General features: G+C 45.4%; 1 protein-coding gene across 2 annotated transcripts in view; it reads right to left on the reverse strand.

The window, feature by feature from the left end:
• SKAP1 (src kinase associated phosphoprotein 1) overlaps nucleotides 1–25,288 on the reverse strand; it is a 155,944-nt gene that overhangs the window by 116,463 nt on the left and 14,193 nt on the right. For both annotated transcript variants that reach the window (XM_055697435.1, XM_005440060.4), the window contains exons 3-4: nucleotides 22,255–22,280; nucleotides 8,101–8,217 (exon numbers count right to left, since the gene is read on the reverse strand). In XM_055697435.1, the coding sequence (XP_055553410.1) occupies nucleotides 8,101–8,217; nucleotides 22,255–22,280 (143 nt within the window). The remainder of the gene's footprint in view (nucleotides 1–8,100; nucleotides 8,218–22,254; nucleotides 22,281–25,288) is intronic.

The raw sequence follows: 25,288 nt of genomic DNA on the forward strand, positions 1-25,288 counted from the left end.
CAGATAAGCTGGTCTGAAACTGGCATCACCTCTGCCATGCCGCCCAGCTGCTGCATCCCAGCATCCTGCCCTCCGAGCATCCCTCCTACGGAGGAAACCTGTGCAGGTCAGTAACGGGAGGCTCCAGAGCCTGTTGGTTTAGGACACTGGAAGCACTTCCTTTTGAAAAAGGGCAGAAAAGAAGCCATAATGAAGTTCCACCCCAACACTTTGTTAACTTACATTTCCTGCATATTGATCCCTCTGCTGGGGAGAATATAGAGACACAAAGCATTTATGCGTTGGATTTACATACTCATGAATAGAAAGGCCTTTAGGAGGCGGGTGTGTAAGTTTTCCCAGCCCCCCACACAACAGTAACTTGTGCATTGATAATTCACACGTGTTTGACATGGGGAACATGCAATTCACCATGAGAGGAAGCTCCATCCCGGCTCCTGACAGCCGCCACAGCACCCGGGACCACGCACCTGATAGTGTCGGCTCAAAGACGTCCGTGCTCTGAGCCCCCCGAGCCTGCTGAAATAATCTACGTGCTGAGGGCATCCTCCACTGCAATTAATTTTAAGCTGCAACCATAAGCCAACACTCCCTGTTTCACGCAAGCTTGCTGTTGTTAACCCGCTTAGTAAAAAATCCAAATAACACCTTGTCATTAAAGACTGTCCTCTAGGTATGGAAAATAAATCTATTCATCTGATCTTGCACTTACAAAGCAATACAAAGAAACTTTAATTATGCTTTTTCCCTGTCGGCAAACAGCAAAAGTGGCAGGATTTTTGCTTTAGAAAAGCTGCCTTAATAAGTTATCGGCATTTCACTGACTTCTAAGTGATTTCAATTATAACTCCTGTCTGGGGCCCCACAGACCCACCAAACTGCTGAGATTTTACACCACATGTTTCATAACATTTCTGTTTTTCTTAAGAGCTCTTGCGATCAAGGAATTACTTGAGAATCTCAGCTTAAAAACCAAACAAATATCCCAGTGGTTGGGCAGAAACCCCTTTCCAAACCACAAACCGAGGTATGCGACACCCAAAGACCAAATCACAAACACTGTATTTGTGTGAAAGCAACTCATGCTATTAAAGCGAGCGCCTGATTCCTGAGGTTGCCTATCCTCAGTGTCAAATAACCACCATGAAATCGCATCCCATTTAGATGTGTGAGCTTAAGGCATGGGCTGGACCAACACATTTTGGGGCCCGAGCTGATTTGTGCTAGGATTACGTTCCCAAAAAGCTCTAAGGAATTACGAGACAGGATGCTCCTAAGAGATCCAGGCTGCCAGCTCCACACAGGGCTGAGCATCAGCAGGGACTCGCCCTCCGGTCCTCCCGTCAGTCCGTGCCAACGTGTTACGTTTCAACACTTTATAAAGAAGAACTGCTTTTACAGGGTGCAGGGGAAGATAAAGGGGGAGATTGGACAAGTCAAAAGGCACTTGCAATCACCCGCTTTTCCACAGACACCCTTGGCACAAGAGCAGCCTCTCAGACCAACTTCCAAACGTCTCCAGCTTGAGGAAAAACGACTTTGAGTTCAGAATGGGCACCCACAAAACTGCAGGCTCAGGGGGCTGCCCTCAGGACCAGCATCCACAGCTCGACATGCCCAGCTGATGGGAGCTGTGGCCACAAGTCAGACAGGATTTCTGCAGCAGTTACTGGCGCTACAATTTGCTGCAGCTGTAAAATCCCAAATGAGGACGTGAAGCCACTTTGGGTTGTGGGTTTTTTTGGTTTTGCTTGGTTTAAATGATAGCTGAAAATCTTGGTAGCAATACTCTTGCCGCTGCTTGTTCTCTACAAAGGTCTGAGCTCTCCTATATAATTTATGCATCTATTTCTGGCAGCCTGCAAGCAACCCACCCTCCTTGCCACCCCGAACAAATAATCCTTAATATAGAGGTGAACCAAGTTGCTCTGTATAAAATACAGCCAAACCTTTCGACCAGCCAGAGCACCATTCCAGGAACTTATTTGCACAGTGCCAGAGACATTATCACATTGGGCTTGAAAGTGCTAATGTTACGGTGCATTTCCATTCAGAAAACTATACATCAAAGAACGTTGGCTCTGTAGCTTTAAGGGAGTCTGATATCGTTCCAAAATGTCACGCAATAAAGTAGATATTTTTTAGAAAACATGTTGTTTCCTTATACAGTGGATTCATGCCTGTTCTCCTCCCCTTGGCAAAACTCAGGCTGAACTGGTCAAACCTGCTGGAAGCCCTGGTGAGGAATTGGGAGAAATAACTGCTCCCTGGTTTAACCTCTCCCTCCCTGGGCTCGTTGGATGATGTCTGCGATCAGGCCGGGAAAAACATGCAACGGCAATTGCACTTGTCACAAACCCCTTCCCCAAATGTTTCCTACTCTGTTTCCTACGGCTTAAAAGTACATCAACAGCAAGTTTATAATAACCCAGTCAAAAGCAACAGAAGACGTTTCTGGACATCAGGGAGGCAGAGATAATTGCTTCTAATGGTATTTGAAAAGAAAAATGTAAAGCTTTCAACTCCAGCGTAAGAGGCATTTCCACTCATCTGAGGGCATTCAAGGTTTGATCTATACAGCCTATCGGACTTGCAGATGCTCAGCATTTCTGAAACAGCTTCTTAGTCTGCATTTTATTCCACACACTTTGTTATTACACCAGAAATTCAGCAGCATTTGGGCACGTGGCTCCTCTGAACCATCGCATGTGCTCAGACCCCCAGGCCACACTGCCCTCCCCTGCAGCGGTCACCCAGTGCCGCACCACCGCTGCACACCCTACTGCAGCGGGAAGCAGCCCGTCATTGGGGAAGAAAACCACAATTTTTGGTTTGGAAAAGCAGAACTCTGCTGTTACTCCACCCACACAAGGGCTTAATTCAAGCCCACACCGAGCTGTCAAAGCGGTGGGAAGAAGGAAATCACAGAAATGCCTGTTTGGGAGGTTGGGATTTGTCCTTTTGGCTTTTTATTGGTTTTCTTGGGGGGGCGGGGGAGTTGCTCGTTGGTTGTGTTTTTTAAACAAAAGTGACCAGGAAGCCGAAGGCGCCCACACGGTTTTCCAGCAGCGCAGCCCGCGGGAGCGGCGCCGCTCTGCGCCACACGGGGGCGCTGCAGAACTCCGCTGCCGCGCTGCGCTGCGAGCGCCCACCGGCACCGAGCGCCCACCGGCACCGAGCGCCCACCGGCACCCCCCGCACCCCCCAGAACCCCCGCACCCCCCAGCACCCCCCCACCGGCACCCCCCGGCACCCCCCAGAACCCCTCCACCGGCACCCCCCGCCCCCCGGCACCCCCCGCAACCCCCAGAACCCCCGCACCCCCCAGCACCCCCCCACCGGCACCCCCCGTACCCCTCGGCACCCCCCAGAACCCCTCCACCGGCACCCCCCGCCCCCCCCGCCCCCCCCCCACCGGCACCCCCCGGCACCCCCCCACCGGACCCCCCCGCCCACCAGCACCCCCCTAGAATCCCCCCACCGGCACCCCCCGGACACCGGCACCCCCCAGCAACCACCTACCGGCACCCCCCTCTTGGCCCCCCCTAGCAGCCATCCACTGGCACCCTCCCACCAGCACTCCGGCACCCACCTACTGGCACCCCTGCACCTACCTGCATTCCTAGCACTCCCCAGCACCCACTGGCACTCCCAGCACTCACCCACTAGCACCCACCCATGACACCACAGCACCCACTGGCATCTCCCAGCACCCACCCACCGCCCCCCCCCAGCACAGCGCTGGCACATCCAGAGTGCACCCCACACACACATCATACAGGCTGGCCACCCACCCTGCGCGCCCACCTGCACAGCACAGCCAGCACCCTGCCTGCCCACTCACACCCACACCATGCAGCACACCTACCCACACACTTGATGCACACCCACCCACACATCCAAAACATTCCTGCAGGCTTGGTTTTTAAAGCAATTAATTCCATATTTCAGAAGTGATTCATCAGATTTTAGAAGCGTGTAAGAAGTACAGGCCAAAACAAAGCAGCAGCTGTAGTTGTAGACGCAAGGGCTACCTAAAAGCAGGGGAGCACACATCGTTCAGCACACCACACACTTCAGGGAGAAAGGGTTTGGTTCTCCAGACCACCACCGAGAGAGAGCACAATACTCCTTGAAAGAGAGGAACGCGTTCAGTCTCATGCCGAGGTGGGCTAGAGGCTGCCATGGACCAGGCAAGAAACTCCCAGAAGAAGTTTACAGGCTTCTCCCCAGATCTGCCAGGGCGCTCACCAGCATCTTGTTTCTGCAGAGTTACCTACAAAACTCACTTTGCTATTTTCCCTACCCATTTCTATATACTAGAAGGCCGAACGAGCAAAATGGGGCCTTCTCCAGGACATAAATGGGTTCAAGAAGCACCTGGAGATGGATTACAGACAAGCCACCTTGTAACAGTTTCTAGTTCTCCCCAAAAACGTTCTAATATCGTGTTGCATTTGTATCTGCCCCCTCCCATCCCCAAGCCACTGGGGCTGAGCGAAACACCCGCTCATCTACCACCCTCCACACCTTTTACGATATAAACCATTTTTAGCACATTTGTATAAAGCAAAGGGAATTTTTGCTAAATGATTTTATTTCAACTGAATGAGCTGTAAGTACGTTTGGCCAAAGTCCTCTGCTGACATGATGGAAAAACCTTAGAAGTCAGAGGCAAGGTTTCTTACCCCAGTGCCTAACAGAACCTGTCAAGTACATTCCTGTCACTCTGAGTTATGCGTCTTTCCACGTGCTAGGGGATGCCTGCGTAATATAAAAGAAAATATCTTGTCACTTCTGTTGTCACGCCACGGCAGTACAGCTGAGAGCCAGGTGCAGGGGCAGACGCCACAGTGGCCCTCACCCCCTCCGCTCCGTGTGATCTTGCCATGACATCGAGTGAATCATTTGAATCCCGGCTCAGCATTCCTCCAGCAAGGGATCCAGAAGTGCCACTTTGGGGAAACCCAAACTGATAAAGCAACATCTAGAAGTTCTAAATATGAAGATGCACAGCTCCTACCCTCAGGACGCTGTCGTATCTACCTTATGCTTCAGGAAAACTAAATGAACAAACACTGGCAAATTAAATGATCTATCAGTTTAAGACAAAACATTTTTGAAAAGTCTCCAAGTGGTCTGAGCAGAGCACATTACATGGGAAGTGTCTCCTAAGAAATACTTATCATTATCACAGTACTTAGTACTTCCACAGTGCTTCCCAGCCTCCCAGCACTGTACAAACATTAGCTTCTTAATCACTCATTAGGGATGATCCTATAGAGCTGGGCCATGCCTCATTGAGTAAAGTCATCCCCAACTCGCTCAGTCCCTCTTGCTCCCTCCAGAGACAACTTTGAAGGTTCTCTGATTCCCACGAGAAGTTCAGAGCAAGCAAGGAAAAGTCTGCTCAGAGTGAGCAGTGGTGGCATCCCCTGCTTCAAACCCCTCTGTTTTTTGTAGCAAGGAGAGGCAGAAGTGAGCATCATCCCAGTCAGAGACCTGCTTCCATTAAAACCTTGAATTAATAAAGTTGGGAAATTCAGGAAATATCAGCCTTTAACAGAGCTGTGGGCTTGCACCTCAGGACGTAACCTCTTGTTGTTGCAAAACAGGGCTAAGAAGCGACGGAAAAAAGCCGCAGGAATGAGAAGCATGTTCCTACAGCCGGCCAATTTATTCTCCTGGCCATAGTGAGACGGATTATCCCCATGCGTCAGCCACCTGTGCTGCCTGAAAGGAGCAGTTCTCGGTCACTTATCCGTGTGACAGCAGCACCCCGAGGGTCCATCGCGGCCCCAGCTCTGTATGAGCACACAGGAGCCGGGTCCCTGTGCCAGGTAAGTGGAGAAGTGAGTGCTGCAGCAAAAAGGGCACAGTCAAAGCGAAGGTTTGCACATGCAGAGAAGCCAAGGCAAACTTTGATCATGATGAAAATCAGCTCACACAATCTTAAAACTTTCTGCTTTTCCCATAAGCATGATCTAATTCAGAAATCAAGACTGCCTGACACACACTTTAGCTTAATCGCTTTTCTGAAGTAAGGATTTAAACTCTCAGGTGAGCGACTTCATATTAATAAAAAAAAAAATAATTGTGCCTTCACTTTCTATAATGAAAAAAAGTAAGCAAAGAAAACAATCAAGCAAAACAAAAATCCCCCAAGTAAACAAAAACATCTGATAGTAAGTCATCACAGAAATTCAAAAACCCAGAGGAAATCACAACCCGATCCATATCCTTCCCGCTGGCGGACATCTAGAAAAATTCATTCTGACGATGCCCCTACAAACCATGGCAGGGCAAAGAAAAGGTTCCCAAATCATGTGTTCAGCCTATTTTCCCTTTCATATCACCCTTTCAGATACCAACAGCCTGCATCCAGCCCGCCCAAACTGCTCTGCTTCCTCCAGAACGAACACACACACAGTCAAGCCCGTGATTTGCTGTTACTCAGCACTCGAACCAGTTTCCAAGCACTAACACCTCATTTTAATGTAACTGATCTCGATGCCAGCTTTCTTCCCTCCTTTTTGTAGTATGTCATTTTTTTATGTTATCAATCTCCTTGCCATTCACCCATTTGGGCACCCTTCCATCGAGCCTGGCATTTCATCTGTGTCTGAAAACTTCCCGTGGTGCCAAGTGTTTGCATACCTTGCAAGTGTTATGTCAAACTCTGCCCCTTAGGGCTGCCAAAAACCACCACTCAAAGTTAGCAAAGCAAATACCTCCTTAGACAAGCTTAATAAACACGCCAGGAGAAATCCTAGACTTCATAAAGGCATCACTCGCCCGACGAGGCCAAGCTCGAGGTCTTCAGCACCCTTTCATGTCCCATTTAGGCCAACATCCATTATCCTTGTCACACGTTCTCCATGCGTAAGTGCATCATATCTGAGCACACAGGTTATTTAAAAGAACCAGTCCCACACTCCACACCTCTCTCCAAGCTGCAATTACTAGCTGACTATCAGGCCAACCTTGCCTCTAATCAGTCTAAACAAAGATGTTTATTTTATGGCATAAATCAACACACACAGCAGATATGCCTGGTCGTTTGCACTGTGCGAAGAAGCTGACTTTGGTGCCCATCAGCTCTTACGACCTCATCCCAAATAAATCCTCATTTCTTGACTGATGATTACTGATTCCTAACAGGAGTGGGAGTAGACATGAAAAAGTGTGTTGAGCACAGAGAAGGGGAGAAGAGGAGGGACAGAAGCACAGAAAATGGAAGAGGAAGGACAAGGCAGGGAGGCAAGAAAGCATGGGGGGGAAGTGCAAGGGAAGTGAAAGAGGGGGAGGAAACAAGATCTGTGGGAAGTAAGAGACTGAGAATCTGAGACCAAAGCAATCAAGTCTTCACTAGAGCCCAAAAGATAACCCCTGAGAAGATCAGAACAATCTCAGCTCTGTAGACTTCATTTTCAATAGCACAGTGCAAATCCATCTCTCCTCAGCCGCCGCTCCCAAGCAGACGGGACCATCCCAGTAACTCTGCCCAGAAAACCCCCGTCTGCCATTTAGTGCTTTGGAAGGTGCCCTTGAGCTCAGACGCCAGCTCCCATCCACCGCTTTGCTATGAGCACTTCTACACTCACAGGAAAAAGAAGCCCCACGTTCCCAAGCACTAGAAGGTCCCAAAAAAGTCTCTCCAAAGCAAACCACCTTAAAGAGGTCTAATTTTCAAAGGGTGGGGGGAGGCAAGGTTTGGGAAGATGTAGCTCCTTCGAAGTGCGAGGCAGAGCACCCAAGAAGAAACACACTTGAGTGTGGCACATTAATTTTGGGAAACGCTAGCTACCAGGTCAAATTCTGCTCTTTTTTGTCACTGTTGTCAATCCAAACCAGCACTACCAACTCCAGCTTGCACCGAGATGATCAAGAAATACATTTAACTCCGGCAGCAGTAAATTAAATTCAGGATGGCCATAACATTTTATGGTCATTGACAAAACAGGTACCAGTCAACAAAAAAACCCAAAAAACACCTCCTGTGTTATGAGATGGATATAAGACAACAAGGAAGTCCTACTAGATTACACTTGCATTTCTACCTTCTTCACTCAAGGACTTCAAAAAGCATCAGTGACTTACCGTCATCCTGGAAGTCTGACAGAAGCGAAGCATCAGATGTCATGGAAGGGGCCAAACCCCAGCTCTGATTTTCATCAGAACTGTCCTGTCCAAAACAAGCATCATGATAATCCTCTCCTAGAAAGAGAAGAGCAGTCTGATTTTATTGAAAAGGACACATTTCTAAACCCAGATCTTACTGCCTGCACCCTGAGACATGTTTCCTCCTGTTTCCCACCTCCCACTGAAGTTCTCTACAAAACTCAGAACCACTTTCGTGTGGGTTTAAGACCAGATTCATCATTCAGGGCCAAGGTGGCATATTGCTCACACCTGGAGGCCATACAAGGAGGAGGCTGGAAACACCAGTCTTGGGACCAAACTACCAGAGCTATGTCCAGTTTTTTGTTCTTGCCCCCAGTACATGACCTCTGCATAAATCACCCATCTGTAAAATGGAGGACTAGGCTACCTGCTTCACCAGAATGAAGAACCTTCCTATTTTGTAGGGAAAAGCTTTGAGATCCTCAACTGAATAGCGGTAGGGGGAAAAAAGATTGACTCCCTGTGACAGGCAGTCACATATAAATTAACAAAACAATGTGCCTGTGTGTGGAGGCAGGAGCTATTACCTCCCCATACTTGATGTTGCATTGAATTTTTGCTAGGGAATTTGCTACTGATATTGGATTTTATGCAGAAGGCACTTAGATACTACAGTGACAGATGTTAATATCAAATTTTAATATAAATGGAGTGCAGCTAGCCTACCTGTAGAAGAAAACACTACTCACCCTAAACAAAGCGAAAAAGTGGCCTTTCAAGCTTTTACCTTACATTTCCTGAATACACACAACCCAGACTGCTGATAACAGAGGTAAAGACAGCTGCTTACTCATTCAACACACAACAAACAGCAAGAAAGGTGAGTTTTCAGCTGATGTTAATTGTATTCAAACACTAAAAACAAGTTTTATCTCAGCAAACAGAGGAACTGTGCTCCACAGTTTAAATCAAGCACTGATGAAAGGGTACCAGGGCCTGGAATGGAGGGTTACAACGCTCTTCCTCCCACCAAGAAACACAGTGGAGATGCCATTAAGTCTCCAGCTGCAGAAAGACGTGACACAATATTTTGGATGTGGTATATTTTCAGCATCCCAGGTTGCAACCTTCCCTTGTCTACTCTGAGTGTGAAGTTCCCACAGACCCCAGGCTCCCACATTCAAGGGCATGTTTTCAAGAAAATGTCTTTCTGGTTTCCACCAGAAGGAACAATCTGGCTGTGAAGAACATAGGGCACATGAGATAATCCTCCCACAGATCAGTTCCTTAAAAAACAAATCACAGTGAGTGCCAGGCATCATCATAGCCTTGCTGATAATACAGGCTCAAAGGTCTTGAAAAACTGATTGAAAATTTGACTTTGAGATTTACCAAAGGCGTATAGGGGTCAATGACTGAACAGAAGGGTCCCTGGCAGCCCACCTTTTAAGCCACTAAAATTCTAATAGGGGAAGAGCCCAAGAAGTAATGAAATCTTTTTCCAGCTCTGTGCTCGCTTGCTTCCAGCAGCCATCCCAGCACGCAGTGCGGAACATCAGATTCCGGAGAAAAAGGAAATTCAGAACATAACTTTTCTCCTTTTGGGAGGTGCATCGTTCAGCATCTGCACTGCTAATCTCCCATGCCAAGAAGAAAGCTGCAGGTCCCTGGCCCAAAAGGGCAGGCTTTGATCTCTCCTGCAGGATCAGAGATCAGCAGAGGTGGTACTGCAGTAGTCTCCCATCCACGGGCTGCTTCTCAGTCATGAAGAGTAAGCAAAGCACGTTCTTCTATGCTACAACAAACTGAAATTCATGCATGCACCTCCATGAGGGGGAAAAAAAAAAAAACACAAAAACCCCCCAAAAAAAAAACGGTTAGGGGTTAAAAAGCAGAGAGTGAAATCCCCCGCTCCACTGGCGAGACTCGGGAAGCAGAGTACATCCATGAGCGCACCACTGCCCGCCTGACCTTGGAGAAGTCATTTCAGCCTTTGCTCAGTTGTGTGTGACAAGGGTATGTTTCTTCCCTGTTTTACTGTAGCACTTGGAGATCCTCAAATAAAAAGGCTTTAAAAAGCCTATATGAAAAGCTGCTACCAAACGGCAACTCGGTGCCGTAGGAAAACACAACGTTCATTCTAATGAGGAGCCTTCCCCCACGCCGTGCTGCAGCGTTGCGGGCTCGACTATCTGCAGCGATGTGAAGATGCCAGCATTATAAGACAGTTTCCATAAGCCCCTTAAAAAGAACATTTTCTTTCAACCAGGCTGCACTGTATCAAACCAAGCTTTTCAAACACACACCGAGGTAACAGGTGGTCCCCTATAACGAGATACAGGTGCAGGATTATTGCGATAACGAGCAAACTGCTCCTGGTTTCCGACTAGCAGGAGGCAGCGTGGCGCGGTGCAGCCACCACGCTGGGGAGGCACGGCTCACGCACCGGCGCGTGGCTGCACTGAACCATTTGGAACAAGAACAAGGGCCCGATCGCCAAAGTGACTTGCAAGAATAAGTCACTGGCTTTAACAACAGGAGAAGCTGTTACAGGCATCAGCCACGGGGAAGAATCAAGCCACAGGTCTCTGTTTTGGCAGAATAATCCCTGGGCAGGAAAAATCATATGGGGGGGGGGCTGTCCCCACACAGGAGTGGGAACTGAGATGTCATGTCTTCAGGCAAGCTACCGTAACGCGCTCCAACAGACCAGGCTGCAGCTTGTACATACGTGTATCATGCCAAGCACAGTGGGACTCCGAATTGCGTCAGCTGCCGCAACACAAATCGATACAAACAAAGGCATTTCGTTTGGTTTAGCATTAGGAGTATTTTCAACCACCACCTATAGCCTCAGTAACAAAACCAAAGTGAACAAAACCACTGCAGAAATAGCTACTTAAAACAAATCCTGTTGCCTTTCCATTTAGATTTGCATTATGAGAACTTCTTGTGCTTTAATCCACTTCTCCATAAAGTTTATGGAGCAGCAACAGCTAGTTGAGTCCAAGCAGAAAAAATAACCAACAACTTGTCAGGGGCCAAGCTATTGTTCTGAATGAAGAAAAAACTCATTAGCTTTTAATGAAAACACAGGGAATAAAAACCAAATAGCACAGAACCCCAGCAAATAATTACTCTGCACCTGACGCAAAGCTGCTCTATCTTCCTACTCAAATCCTCAGCAAAATTCCCTAACTCATCGCTCTTTGAAGCATGAACAAAAGCAAGATTGACTCTAAGGGAAAGAGCAAGAGGTTTCTTGAGCTTGCACCTCATCCAGGGGCTCCCCTGACACTTTTTGGCTACCCCCAAGTGTGCTAAATTCCCAGCTTTTGTGCTTTGTGATAGTTGTGGCACAGGAGAAAAAAAAAAAAAGAAATTATGCCATCTTTTAGTCATCTGACATTTTCTGCAGAAACAGTTTCTCGTACAGCAGCAGAAAGAGGGGCTTGAGGCATTCTGTGTAATTAACACAGATATCGTGCTTTATATGTATCAACTCTCAGCAAACTGCAGAGGGGACAGATCGTGTCTCTGGTGACGGGGGTGTCCCCAGCAGAAGAGGGGGTGGCAATTTAGAGTCCAGTGGCTTTGGACAGCAGCATCAGGCAGGTCACATCAGTCACACCAGGTCCATGCAGGACCCACGGACATCACACAGACCTGGCATCAGGCAGAGACGCAGCCTCTGGCAGACCCCCTGTATTAGAGGAGGGGAAAAAAATACCAAGAGGAGAATGAAAAGAACTTAATTAAGCATTAACAGGGCTCCAAGTAAGCAGCACAAGCAGGACCTACAGGAGAAAGAGTCACCACGACCAGGGAACACACTGTTGCTTCCTTCTCCACAGCTTCAAGAGCACAAACGCTCTCTGCAAGGAAGGGAATAACTTGAACATAACTTTCCCTCATTGCTTTGGGGCTTGCGATGCTGGACAGTAAAAATAAAAGTCATGCCTCTGCTCTGACATAGTTCCAGAGACAGGTCTTAGGACAAAAGCTAGAAAAACCTTGGTTCAGATTCTGGTTTTGCTACAAGTCTGTTGTGCAGTGTCAGAACATGCCTCCGTGCCCGTCCCCCCTTCTGCAGAAGTGCGAGAGGGACAGTTACTCTCTTTTAAGACTAAAACTTCTATTGAGACCTCAAAAACCAACCTCTCCAAGGCCAAAAGTTTTTCTACACACAAACTGGCGAGTAAGTTTTCTTTTCTTTAAGCTGCAGTTTGCCTCTTGGGGAGGGGGGGGAAGAAAAAGAAACAAAAAGCTGAATTAATGCATCCTGGCACACACAGGAAGAGAAACAATCTAAATAGGTGAAAGGGCTTTGTAGTAGAAAAAAAATTCATCTCCAGTAGCTTGTTAAGGGAACTGCAATTAAGCTTACTTTGCATTCAGTGAAGGTCTTTATCTAGGTACCTAGAGTTTCATTAAGCATCTTTTTAGAGCATAAGAAAAATCAATACCGAGCGAGTTCCATTTACGCTTTTATGATAAGCTTGTTCATGCCAAAGCGGAAGTAAAATCCCCAACTCGAGTTAATATTCAAGGAAACGAAGTTCCTGCTTTAAAGTAATGACTCCTTAGTATCATACTACAAATAAAGGTCTCTGATCCAAATCCCATCTGCCTTCATGCTCGACAGTGTTAATATCTCTAGATTTTCAGGGACTAATTTAGCAGTAATGCATTTCCCAAAGCAGAGCTGTAAAAGTATTATCAATACTATAGTTTAATATCCCTCACTACAATCACTTGCTGAAATTATGGAGAATCACATGGAAACACATCAACAGAGACGCACCCACACAGTAAGTACTGCTCACATGTAAATATATTATAGTTTAGCTTTTGTAACGTAGTTAAAGCTCTGTCAACATTGCTATTATAAATTATATACCTTTTTAAACACATTTATGTGCTAGAGAATGTATGATGTTTCTTTTTTGAATGCCTTAAAGGCTTCATCAGCTCCTAAGCACCCATTTGGATCTGTGTGGTTAGCCCCTGTGATTAATATGTGAATAGCTGAGGTCTGGGTGGATGCAGACTTTCTGCACCTTCTTCACACAGACTATTGGCTTCCCGATGGTGCCAGTGCCCAGGTCATGTTACATTTGCCTGAAAATCCCAGGTTTTCTATTGCACATCACCGTGATACGCGTATGTGTCCATCCTCCCCTCCCTGGGCTCTACCACCAACAGTGGTATTATTAACAAACCACAAGAGAAATTCCTTTATCTACAGATCTCAAAGCATTTACCCTGCTTAATAAACATTTTCTTGGATGTGGAGATCACACACAGAAGAAAAATAACTTTGTCCCTGGCTCACGAGGCAAACAAGGCCACGGCGAGAGCAGGGCCCGTCTCTGCTTACGCTGTGTTTTATCAGCAGGACAGGTCTACCTCATGGCAGTAGGGTCAAACGCAAAGTGAGGGACCTCCTCGCACACAGGAGGAGCCGATTTATCATTGTTTTAGAAACGTCGACCCAAACAGGTCTTGGCTGGCTGACAAGTGAATCCAGTCCAAGCCTAATTTTGTTCACTCAGTACCCAGTTTTTTTGCTAATTACATGTAGTAAAGCAAATTAATGGTCCACTAAAAATGCCACTTATGTTAAAAACCAGCTAGAAAGTGGAAAGCTCTTTTGCAGAAGCTTGGTTTGCTGCAGTGATGCCGTGTGCCCAGCAGGTCGGGCTGCAGCGCGCAGCATCAGCCGGGGATGCAGCCACCTCCGGACAGGCAGGACCCCAGCACCACTGCCAGCCTCAGCCCACCGATGGGCAGGGCAAGGCAAGGCACAAACTTCCTGGGATTAATGAAATCCAGCAGGCAGGAGCCGGGCAAGGCAACAGCAGACTTCCTAAAGCATGGTGAGAAAAAAAAAAAAAAAAAAAAAGGCAGCTTTCTGGGGTGCAAAACCCACTCTTGTTGTTGGGGGTGGAGGTGGGAAGAAAAGAAAAAACAAAGCCCTAAGCCCTACAGCGGGTCCAAGTATTTTATTACACAAAAGGAATTCAAGTTTGCAACTCTCAGCTTCAAGAGAATAAATCCAATGGAGGCCAAGAAGCTCCGAGCAGGCTGGGGTTAAATTATTTTCTCTCCCTGTCACATGGAATAGAAACTTCATGATTACACAAAACAGTAAATAACCTGGAAATTATACATTTGTAGACCTTTAATCCAATATACAGATATCCAAACCAAAGTCTTCCCACAACTGATTATGGGTTTACCTCTGAAAAGCAAAAAGCAAGCAACAGCAATAGAAAACCCAAGTCCTACTCACACACCAAAAAGGCCACCCCACAAATGACATTCAAGAAGTTTGTGACTTGCAAGCCTTGGCTGAAAGAAGCCTTTGGCAGGGCTGCTTTGACAGAAAAGCTCATTCTCATGAATCCAAGTAGCTGATGAGGCTGGGGGCCTAGATATGCCCCCAAACCCATGAAGACAAGAAGAAGCTGCTGAGCTCATGCTGCATCTACTCCCGTTGCTCCATATTTTCTAATCCCCTGCGAGCCCCTTGTGTCATTCCCCAGCTGAGCTCTCCTCTCCAGTTTTCTCTTCCTCTCCTCACTGTGTCTTTGCTCTCTCCCTCCCCTCCCCTCTAACTTCCTCCCTCCAGCTCCTCACTTGCAATCCCTGGCACCCTTTCAGCAAAGGCACTGCACATTCTGCCTCTCAAGTGGGCAGCAGCTACACAAAACAGCTGCCTGACAGGGGAAGCACAGCACATTTCAGTCTTGCTAGGAACAAGCCTGAAACCCAGCGCAGCAGAAGATTCCCACGGGATGTAAACAAGTAAACAAGATTTATTCTTTCTTTTATGACCCAGTAACACATCAGTGAAATACAAAGCCCATCCAATGAGAGCAAAACCAGCCTAAAGCTACCAACACTTTTTATATCTGTCTGCTAATAAATTATTCCTTGTGAGCCTCTTTGAAGAGAAGTCTTCATTTAAAGGAGGGGGATACTGAGGCAGAGGAACGTCACAAATCTGCACTTTGGTTCATCTTCTGAGGTACCAGCCCTGTTCGGAACACAGCAAAACAGTGTCTGTGAAGCCAGACTCCACGCTTGTGCAGTGCAGTAATTAACAAGCAGTTCTGCAAACATGGTCTGGGAATCTAAAAAAAAACCCAAAATTGTCAACATCATCAGTACCAAAGAGGAGGCTACAGGCCAAATAGCTTTGAGTAATGTCCATTGCAGCGTCAGTCGGTTCAATGTATTTTCTTAGCTGAAACCCTTCCAAGTGAACAAGGAATAAACAGAACTAAGCCACGAGGGAGCTGGAGTTTAGCGAGCATATTCCAATGACAAGACACAAGGAGGCTGTCTTGCCCGTATCTACAGCAATTTTCACTGTTAAGAAAAAATAAGCACAGACAGTGAATGCAGAGACAGGAGCGTATAGCAGAGCAATAGGCACTCTGGGGACCGGAGGAGATGCCCATTAGGCATTTATGATAATGCAAAGGATGACTTTACAGTTGTGTTTTAAGATGGAGGCTGACTAAAGGGCAGAATTACTACTATGTAGATTATTTGGATGGGGTTACTGCTCTACAAACCAAAGCAATGCAGGAGTCGTCGTGGGGAGAGAGACCCAAAACTCCAGATCTGAACCAGCCAAAGGTTTGGAAGACCCGGGAGTTGGGACCCAGAGTCACGCTCCCAGCCCTGCTCCTGCTGAGCCAGGGCTGTGGGTGCCAAAGGCACCGATTCCCCCGCTCCCCAGTGAGGCTCAAAGGTAGCAAGTGGGCATTCCCATTTTTAAGGTCTCCAAAAACTCTTAATGGCCAAACCAGAGAATTTAATCCTTTTCCCCATTTTTGTGGAGCAGGAGGGTCTATTGCCTGCTGCGAGAAAGGTCAGGGGATGGGATATGCGAACGCCCCACACTCGGTCCCCGGTGGGGCAATTTCGTGATCGTTCTTCTGTTCTGTGTGAACACAGAGCAACGCTGGGGCTGCACGTTCATCTCAACACATTACAATAACCCCCGAGATTTCTTTATAAAAAGAAAGCTGCAGCACATTCCTATTACACAAACAAGTTCAGAAAGCACTAAGGGTTCATTTGAGAAGGTTCTCTATCTCCAAAGCTGCACATCAGGCAATTTAGACAATCTAATAATTAGAGTATTTTATTAACTGACCAAAGTGAGAGCAATAGAACTTGTTAATATTTAACTTACTGGGGCTCCCCAAACTGCTGTATATTTAGCATCTTTACTGATGGTTTTATACCTCCTTCTTTATGGTGCATTGCTTTATTCTTAAGATTCTGGCATGCTCCGAACTTCCCTGGGGAGGGAAGCATGGGACGCTGCTAGATGTGACCAGAGAGGGCAAGCTCTGCCCCAAGGTGTTACAATTCGGATGGGTTTCAAAGGACTATGGGTGACTCAGTAACTTGAACACTTTGATTAATGAAGTAGAGATCTCCAAGAAGCACCTAGTAATCCAAACCAGGAAACTTTCCTCAAGTTTGTAAGAAGTTTTAAATCAATGGGCTGGTTTAAAAAGAGTTCAAAAAGCCCTCCTCATTAACCTAATTCTTCGCAGTAAAGGTCATAAAAGTTTTGACATTAACTGCAGAATAACCTTGCCGAACTGCTAGTTCCTGTTACCTGGTCTTTCAATCCTATTATAAATTCTGCAAGTTCTTCATTTGCTGGCTCCAAGCAAAGATTGATAACAGCAAAGCTGGTTTGTTGTTTTTTGTTTGTTTTTTTTTAATCAAATGACATGTTTATTCTTGGAGGCTTGTCTCCCTTCTCTTCTTGTTTCATGCAATGGGAACACACACGCACACATTTTCAAGAAATACAGAAAAAGTCTTTTGTATTCCCTTGTGCTACAGCAATATTAATTTTAATCAAAGGTAAACAATTCCCCCTTAATTGTGTGCTCACAACCAGCGAAACCTATTTCTGACCACTACAGAACTGCATTCAAGGGCACTCATTGGAGTGGTCTGGGTTGAGTGACTTGGTCCCAGCCCCAGCTGGGGACAAGGCAGGGTGTGGGCGCACTCGTGCTCCCCCAGGTTTTCTTGTCTCCAGCTGACGGGTGCTGCATGGTCCATTGCAGCCCTTGGCCTGGACCCCAGGTTTGTAAAAGATTTCAAAGCTTCTTGATAAGGAGGGGGCTCGACTCCTGGTTCGAATGCTTGAAATGCAATATCAACAGTTTCAAAGTTACACCTACCTCTTGATTTTTTTATGGATATATGCAAATAAAAATGCAAATACATCTCCATACAGCCCTTCCCAGAGCACAGACGCTTGCCTCCTACCTATGACATTTTTCCAAGCGAAGCATTCTGTTTTCTCCTATAATCGTTACTTGCCTCCAAAATTTGTGCACAATACCTTAGGTAGCGGAATAATTTATAAGCCCATGTAAAAGCAAAGCTGTGCAGCTGCTCAGAGTTTGCAAAACTATGAAACGGGAGGGATTTCAATGCAAAAAAATACTGTCTCTACACAGATTAGTTTGCCGAGAATATAATACATACACAGAGGCAAAGAACTGCATGCCCAGAGCTGCAGGAAGCAAAGCTTCAGTCCTGATAAAGGGAGCTGTCAAAAGTGTTGATACTAAAGCTTTTCTTTTTTAAGTTAAAGAACATACGCCTCTGTGTATATTTTATTTTTCATTAATTAACTCTGTTCCACACACCACCCAAACACATCTTGGACTTTAGAAGGCATTCTAACAAAAGTTTTTTTGTTTTCTTTTTGTCTCTGCATGTTATGACATTTCAAGGGTTGTAGCTGGCACTCATGTTTATAAAGCTGGGGAATTCCACGCATGGCGATAGAATAGATATTTTAACAATACGTTACAAATATTGTCAATTTGATATTTTTTCCCTTGCGTTTTCAAACACATCATAAATCTAGACCAGGTTTCTGTGTATGAACCCTGCTTACCACTGAGCTGGAGACTCTTGGCATGAACGCAAAGAGGGTTTTTTATAAATAAAACTTAGTAAAATCACTATGCACTCCATTAATTCAGGAACACTCTGCCCCAGCTTCAAAGGGGATCTTTACAGTAAAGATGGTGTTTTTGCTGCTTTAATGATTTGCTACTTGTACTTGTCATAACTACATGAACCAAATATGCAATACCAGGGAGCAGCGGTTTAGGGAAATGCACAGTTCCGTCTCCCATCCAGCTCCGCTTCAGTTCAATTCAATAGATTTGAGGCTTTACATAGAAAAGCTACCTCATAAATCTAACACTTGAGGCCTTTGTCTAATGCCAGCTAATGAAAGAAAACTACACGCATGCCTCGGGTATACGCATACCTCATGCACTGCTACGAAGTCCAACCCCAAGAATAACCGGCGACCCATGAAGCACTCTGCATCTGAGCCAGAGCAGGGCCAGCAGAGGTAAAATGATACGCATTTCATCTAAATAGTATATACTACGAGATAAGTGGCCTACTAAGACTTTCCACACTGTTACTTAAGCCTTTAACAGAACACGAAGGCTCCCAGTTTTTAAGCCGTGTTTTATCCTGGCTTGTCCCTTACCCCACCTCCTGGCACACATTTATATTTATTGCTGCCAACTTCAGGAAAGCAACATTTTTGGGGGTTAAGGCACAGAGCTGGGAGAAGCAGCAGATCTGGACCCAATTCCTGGACACACCTGCAGATGCTCTGGTACTTTAAGCACATTTCTTGAGCCTCAGTTTTCCTAAATTTCATAAATGGGAACAACCATGCCCACTCTCCCGCATGTTTGACTACTTATGAATATTTGAGGGAGCACTACTATCCAGCAAATATGCAGCACTTCAGAGAAAACCATTTGGGATGAATTTTTGATGGAAAAACATAAGTGTTATCACAAGCTCAATGAAAATAAATCTGGCTTTATTCATCTATTTGGGGTTGTTTCCTTCAAAATAAAGTAAAAATTAACTGCCTACGACTGCATCCACTGTATGGTGGGGTTTTTTTAGCATGAACAAGCAGATGGAAGTTATGAGTTGTCTGTGTGACACCGTGCTAAGGGGACACCCCCCCGGCAGGAAGGCCCAGGTACCCCACAGGAGGATTTGGAGGGACAAGTCTTTGCCATCCCCAGGCTGGAGCCCTCGGCTAGGAGGGCAAAGCCACCTTCTCTCCATCTCTGGAGGTCTGTGTCTTCAAGCAGAGTGTTACAGAGCTACTTGTGCTTCTGAGTATCTCAAAATATTGGATAGACATCAATGATCTAATCTAGCTCACTTCCACCAGTGGCCACATTAGTTTTTTTACACTAGCCCAGCTTTTGCATGTTTTTGGGGCTTGGGAATGGAGAAGCTGAAATGCACCAGTGACTATAATTCAGTGTAAAGTCCCATTCCAGCAAAGCCAAACTTACAGCCCTGACCCACAGCTCTTACTTAGCTGCACAGGTACTTTTTTTCTTCTTTAATCCTTCCTTTTGCATTGCTCCCTGCCCCCTCATTCTCTTCCCAACTGCTCAACTCTCCCCTCCAGTTTCCCTCTCCTGTTCAGTGCTGGATTCCCTTGCAGTACCCCAGAACCGCCTGCCGCCGCTCCCTCAGACCACGCGTTTCTTCTAAATCAAAGCTGTTGCAGAACATTTCCCCTGCACTGAATTGTGAGAAGAGATGGAAACGGCAGCAAGAAGCTTGGGGGAGGGCTACAACTGACCCAGGTCCTGTCCAGATTTTCTTTGCCAACTTTCCTTAGCTCTCTTTCCACAGAGGGGAGGTTGCTGCAAGACAGCAAGGGTATGCATGCATGAAATATATTAAGTGTATAAAATGCTTCACATAGGCAGTCAGCTCTCTTCCAAAAGGAAATATGAGTCACCCTGGGGCTCTGTTCAAAAAGCACCTAAGGAACAAGGGAAAAATAATTTGCAGCTACACACTACAGTCAATAGCATCGCTTGGTACATATGAATTGGGAACAGCAACTCATCCTGCAGCCTTACGCTCTGTTCAATTATGTCTTTCTGAAACCGCACTCGTCTGCTCAACTCACCCTCAAGACCTGTACTCCTGTTTCATATAAATATCTGCTTGCTGGGAGATATCAAGATGGATTCTATTAATTTCAGTCAATACTAGAAACCAACAGGTTGGGATAGCTGGAATCACTGAGGTTTTGGTCTTCAGAGGGATTTCAGCATGTCTCCAAGTTCAAGGAGCTCAACTGCCTTTACCAGATGTGGTCGCAAGTTGTGCTTATCCCCTTTAGAACAGCTGTTCATTAGCTATTACAAAGAAAATCCTTCTTAGAAGAAGCCTTTTCCTTTGCCACATCAGCCTGTTATTTAAATGCACTGGCAGTGCAGCTGGGCAGTTAACTTACACCTGGTTGTTGCCATCCTCTTATCAAGATGTCCAGGTACATGAGATTATTTTTTTTCTTCAAAACCAAGCCCCCCATAGTAGTTCTCTGTCTCTTTTCCATTCAGCATGCACCAAGTTCTCATTACAACCTCTCCTTCTCCCAGCAAGGTATCATAAACTGGAGGTGAGGCTTTCAAGGTGACATCCAGGCCCATGCCTTCCCTCTCAGGTTGTCCTGTTTCCTTAGTACATTATTTTCCAAATAGCATCAGTTCCCAAGATGACATAGGGACACACTTAGAGAAACCTACATATCTGAAGACCCAAACACTTACACAGTCATTCCTAGCAGGCATTTAAGTGAACCAGGCACTTCATTTACAAATCTATATGCAGTTCTACAAACCAATCTTCCTAATATTACTTAGGCTTCCAACCCTATAAAAGAATAACAACTATTTCAAAAGAACAAAAGCCTCCCTCCTCCACCCTTTAAATTGTATGAACTTTCAAAATTTAGAAGAAAAAAAAAATCTAATTTTGAGCCCTTTTATGTGTTCTAATCCTATCTTTTTTTTTTTTTAATTTTGAACACAGCTGTCTGTTGTACTTTCTCAAATGATGCCAGATGCTGGGTTCATCAACCAAACGCATGAAAACAATGGTTTGAAAGCAATTAGAAGCACCGAGGCTGCACTGAGGCTCATATTAAAATGTGATAACACTGTTCTAGTGGGAATTGCAACGCTGCTGCATTTCTGACATTTCTGTGCTGCCAGACAGACAGGATGTGCTGGAAGTGGGCCCTGATCGAGGAGGTAACATTCTGGAATTTATTCCTGGAGTAAATGAAGGATTAGCTGAGTTGGAACACTCACAAGGATTTTTATTACAGCCCCAGCTCCCATCTTGTTTGAACACTGGCAAATCATCCTGTCTGTGCTCACGTATGACAACCGTCATCGAAGGAAAAAGGATGAAGCCACGGAACTGTGTGCCTTGGCTGCAGCTTGGTTGTACCCAATACTCCAGATCAGGAGTCAGAGCTGAGCTCCACCGATCCAATACAGAGTCAGAGGAGCTCCAGGTCAGCTCTGAGCAAATACATATCCATCAATTGCCCTGAATATGCAGTACCACCACTGACACGACTTGTGACCTGCAGGCACCCTGGGAAGTTTAAGTCATCACCCCCATTATGGCAGAAATGAAGATCAAAGTCACAATCAGAATCTCCCAGCTTGTTAACAGACATAACAAGAGATGGTCACGGTACTGAAAAATGTACAGCCTGACCATTTATCTACACCTGGAGGTTGATTCAGTTTCAAGTTCGGGGTAACACAAAGCAACGAGACTGGAGGAAACTTGCTGAAGGTTACCCCACAGGCTTTACCCAAGCCTATGGCCCACGGGAATACAGTGACCTTTCTGAACTTTGGGACTTTTCTGGAGACAGAAGTTTTGCAACAAAATTTCCTGAGCTTGTCCAAGACAACATGTTTATGTCAGCACCACACAGTTTTGTATTATTTGCTCTCAAGGCACAAGGAGAAATGGACTTCTGCTGCTCAGGACGAACGCTAACCCCGGCTCCTGCTATAGCCCTTACACAGCTTTGCCCCTTTCCACCCCTACAAACTGCCACACACAGCTATAAATTCAATTTAAACTCTTCCTCTTGCTGACTTTCCTAGAAAACACCACACATGCCCAGCCCTTCCCTACTCCCCAAGCTCATAACCACGAGAACTCACCAACCTTCCCTTGGCTTGTACTCACCTTGGGGCGGAAATTCCAAGTGGTACCTAAAAGACAAAAAAAAAAAAGACACACATCAGCATACATTATTTTTTTATTATTTTTTTTTAATTATTTATTCCAGCCTGATGAGTAAGTGACAGATGGGAAAATTATGCTGCCAGGACCTCAGCAAGTGGTCAACGCATATTTTGTGGAAGAAGCTTCAAGAGGAATTGCAAGTCCTGCAGATGCTAGCTGGCCCCTGGAGCAGCCTCTGCCACCCAAGGTAACTCCTTTACATCTCTTCCTCTTCAAAAGCTCCCAACTTCCTTCCATTAGCACAGGTATCTCTCCAAACAGAAGAGCTTACAAAACCTTCTGCGGTGCAGCCTTAATTAAAGGCCTTTAAAGATCCCTTCCATCCAACCCAAACTATTCTATGATTCTAGTCTATGACTTTTCTTAACCCCATCTCACGCCTTCCCTTGAAGCAGCAGCATCGCAGACAGCAGTATGCACGCTGCCCACTTCAGGCCATGCCAAAAAAAATCCTCCACAATTTCTTCATCTCTCACACTTTAAGCACATCTTGGGTTGACATCTGAGTCATTTTAATATGGGAACAGCACTGGCGAGTTTTGGAAATAGATCAAGGATTGGGGATAAACCACAAAGTGACACCATTCAGGCAAGATGTGTAACAAAGGGTTGGTCTATAGGCATTAGTGGCAAGAATCCAGTACGTAAAAATCCAATCAATTTGTTTCCTCATTAAAAGCTTTCATGAAGAAAATGATTTAACACAAACATTCAAGCTACTGACACAGATTAATTAGAAAACAACAACAGAATTCTGATTAAGAGCATAATATTTGACTTGTTTGCTTTGGACAAAAAAAAAAAATAAAAATGCGCACAGACAGAAGAAACTTTCCTGGGAGAATGGGCTCAGTGATAAATAACAGCTGTATCACACTGGAAAGAGCCATACCGCTGTGCTTTGTCGCAATAAAGGGCTGCAAATTTCTCTGGACCTTTGGATGCTCCTGGCAGTGGTTCCCCCCCCCCCTCCTTTTTTTTTTTTTATGAGCTCTTTCCTATCCATCCTATGGCAGCTACATCTTATCTCCCAAGCCCAGGGAAGTGTCACCACCTGCCCAAGGTCAGGGGAACCCTAACAGCAGCTCCATCCTTTTGTTTCCAATCAGTGTTAACTGTTACTCAGTGTTTGCTTTGATAATTCAAACATTGATAATTGAACATTTGATTTGAGAAAGCTCCCCTCCATGGGCTCAGCTTCTGCTCAGTGAGAGGTACTGCACTCCCCAGACGCCCCCCCATGTCCAGCATCCCTGAGAGTTGAAATACTTTTGTCTCCTGAGCAGACAATGACTGCGAGACAAGGACAGCAAAATCACCTCTTGTTTTGTGAACTTTTGTCTCTTGTGCTTGAGAGACTGTCCTAATCTCCCCTGAACATGTTTTAGTGATAACATTTACTGCACTAGGACCAAAATGATTTTCTGTCACTTGTAATTCCAGTTCAATAAAAGTATAAGAGCTTTGTTTCTAACCTCTGTCATTTTTAATACAGTAAAATGGTTTAAAAAAATGTAAAATTGAGTTCCATTTCCTACTGGACCAGCAAGCCCGTGTTAGCTTCACTCTGATCAAATTTAAGGCGGGGGGGCAGAGGGGGAAATACCAAAAAGATGTTTTGCGCTTTTTTCTTTTTTAGCATAAGGAAACAGTCAAAAATTCTAATCTCATCAGATCAGGATGTGTCTTTAATCTCATGCTTTGATCATTTTCACTCTGGAAAGGCTTAAGCAGAGAATGAAAGTTAGTTTAAAATTTAATCGGGAGCAGGGGAAAGATGGTCTTGTTCTTATGGACGATGGAAGAGTAATGATCTAATTCCTTCATCTGCCACTGACTGCACGAAAATCTTGAATAAATTACTTATCTTGAGAGCTTAAAAGGCACCCACATACGATGCCACAGCATTGTCAGTATGTTCACTTACAGGATTTCTTTCTTTCCCCCTGATGCTTTGTATGTGTCTAAGAGAGAGCAGGGGGAAGGATGACTTTCAGCATCTGTGTTTCCCCCACCCCTTCCTGCAGAGAACTTCAGCCTTAGTTAATCAGCAAGTGATATTTTCATAGTTTTCAGAAGTGGCCAGAATATTCTTTATTTTGTTCCCACATTACCCAAGAAATACAATTATTTGGGCAAAATGCCCATTTTTGCTGCAACAACCTTAGTAGCAAAGAGGGCTAGTTCAAATATATCTACAGCTCCAAGTCGTGTGCATGCTTATAGATTCAGAATAAAGCCTGTTCCTGCACAGCAGAGGAGGAGAAACTCAGCTAGCAGAAGGTCAGTCATCTTGGGCTGTTCTCCAAAGTACAGCTCGAGGTCAATTCTGATTTTTGTTCCCAATTAAGATAGTACAACTGGCACACATGTTACACCTTTAACAAGCCTGATCTGTGGGTAACAGTTACTCAACATTTTGTTCTTTACCTTTACAGGAGGTTTATCCTGAAAGTTATAGCCCAATAATTTCTTACAGCAAATAATTTTTAAAAAATTGTAATTGCTCCATACGCATCCCCCCCTTGAGCCAGCCAGTATAAGTTAGAAACCAGAGGCCTAATCTTTAGCCAACTGCATCTTGATTTTGAAAGTTATTCGCCTTGGAATCAGTTTGACATTTTCATCCTTAATAAACAATTTTTAGATCTCACAAACACCAAGAGTAAAAGCTTTTCATTCATTTTTCTTAACCAGAAAGTTTGGGAGCAGGCAATATATCTGGTCATGTCTTAAGTGGTCCTTGATTAAAACACTTGGTTAAAAAAGTCCTATCCACCAGCTGTGGGTGGAATCCCCCAGAAAAGAACCAGTTAAGGCAAAGCATAGCAAGGGGTTTTCAGCCAGATAGGAAGGTCCACTTTCCATCAGACCTTAAGAAAGTGGAGGGAGATGGGAAAAACTCTTCTCAAATGATTAACTAGCTTCAGCAAAATGAGCTGACAAAGGAATCTACTGAGATTTTTGATGCAAT

This window comes from Falco cherrug, chromosome 20, assembly GCF_023634085.1.
Source record: "Falco cherrug isolate bFalChe1 chromosome 20, bFalChe1.pri, whole genome shotgun sequence".
In the NCBI taxonomy this organism is placed as follows: domain Eukaryota; kingdom Metazoa; phylum Chordata; class Aves; order Falconiformes; family Falconidae; genus Falco; species Falco cherrug.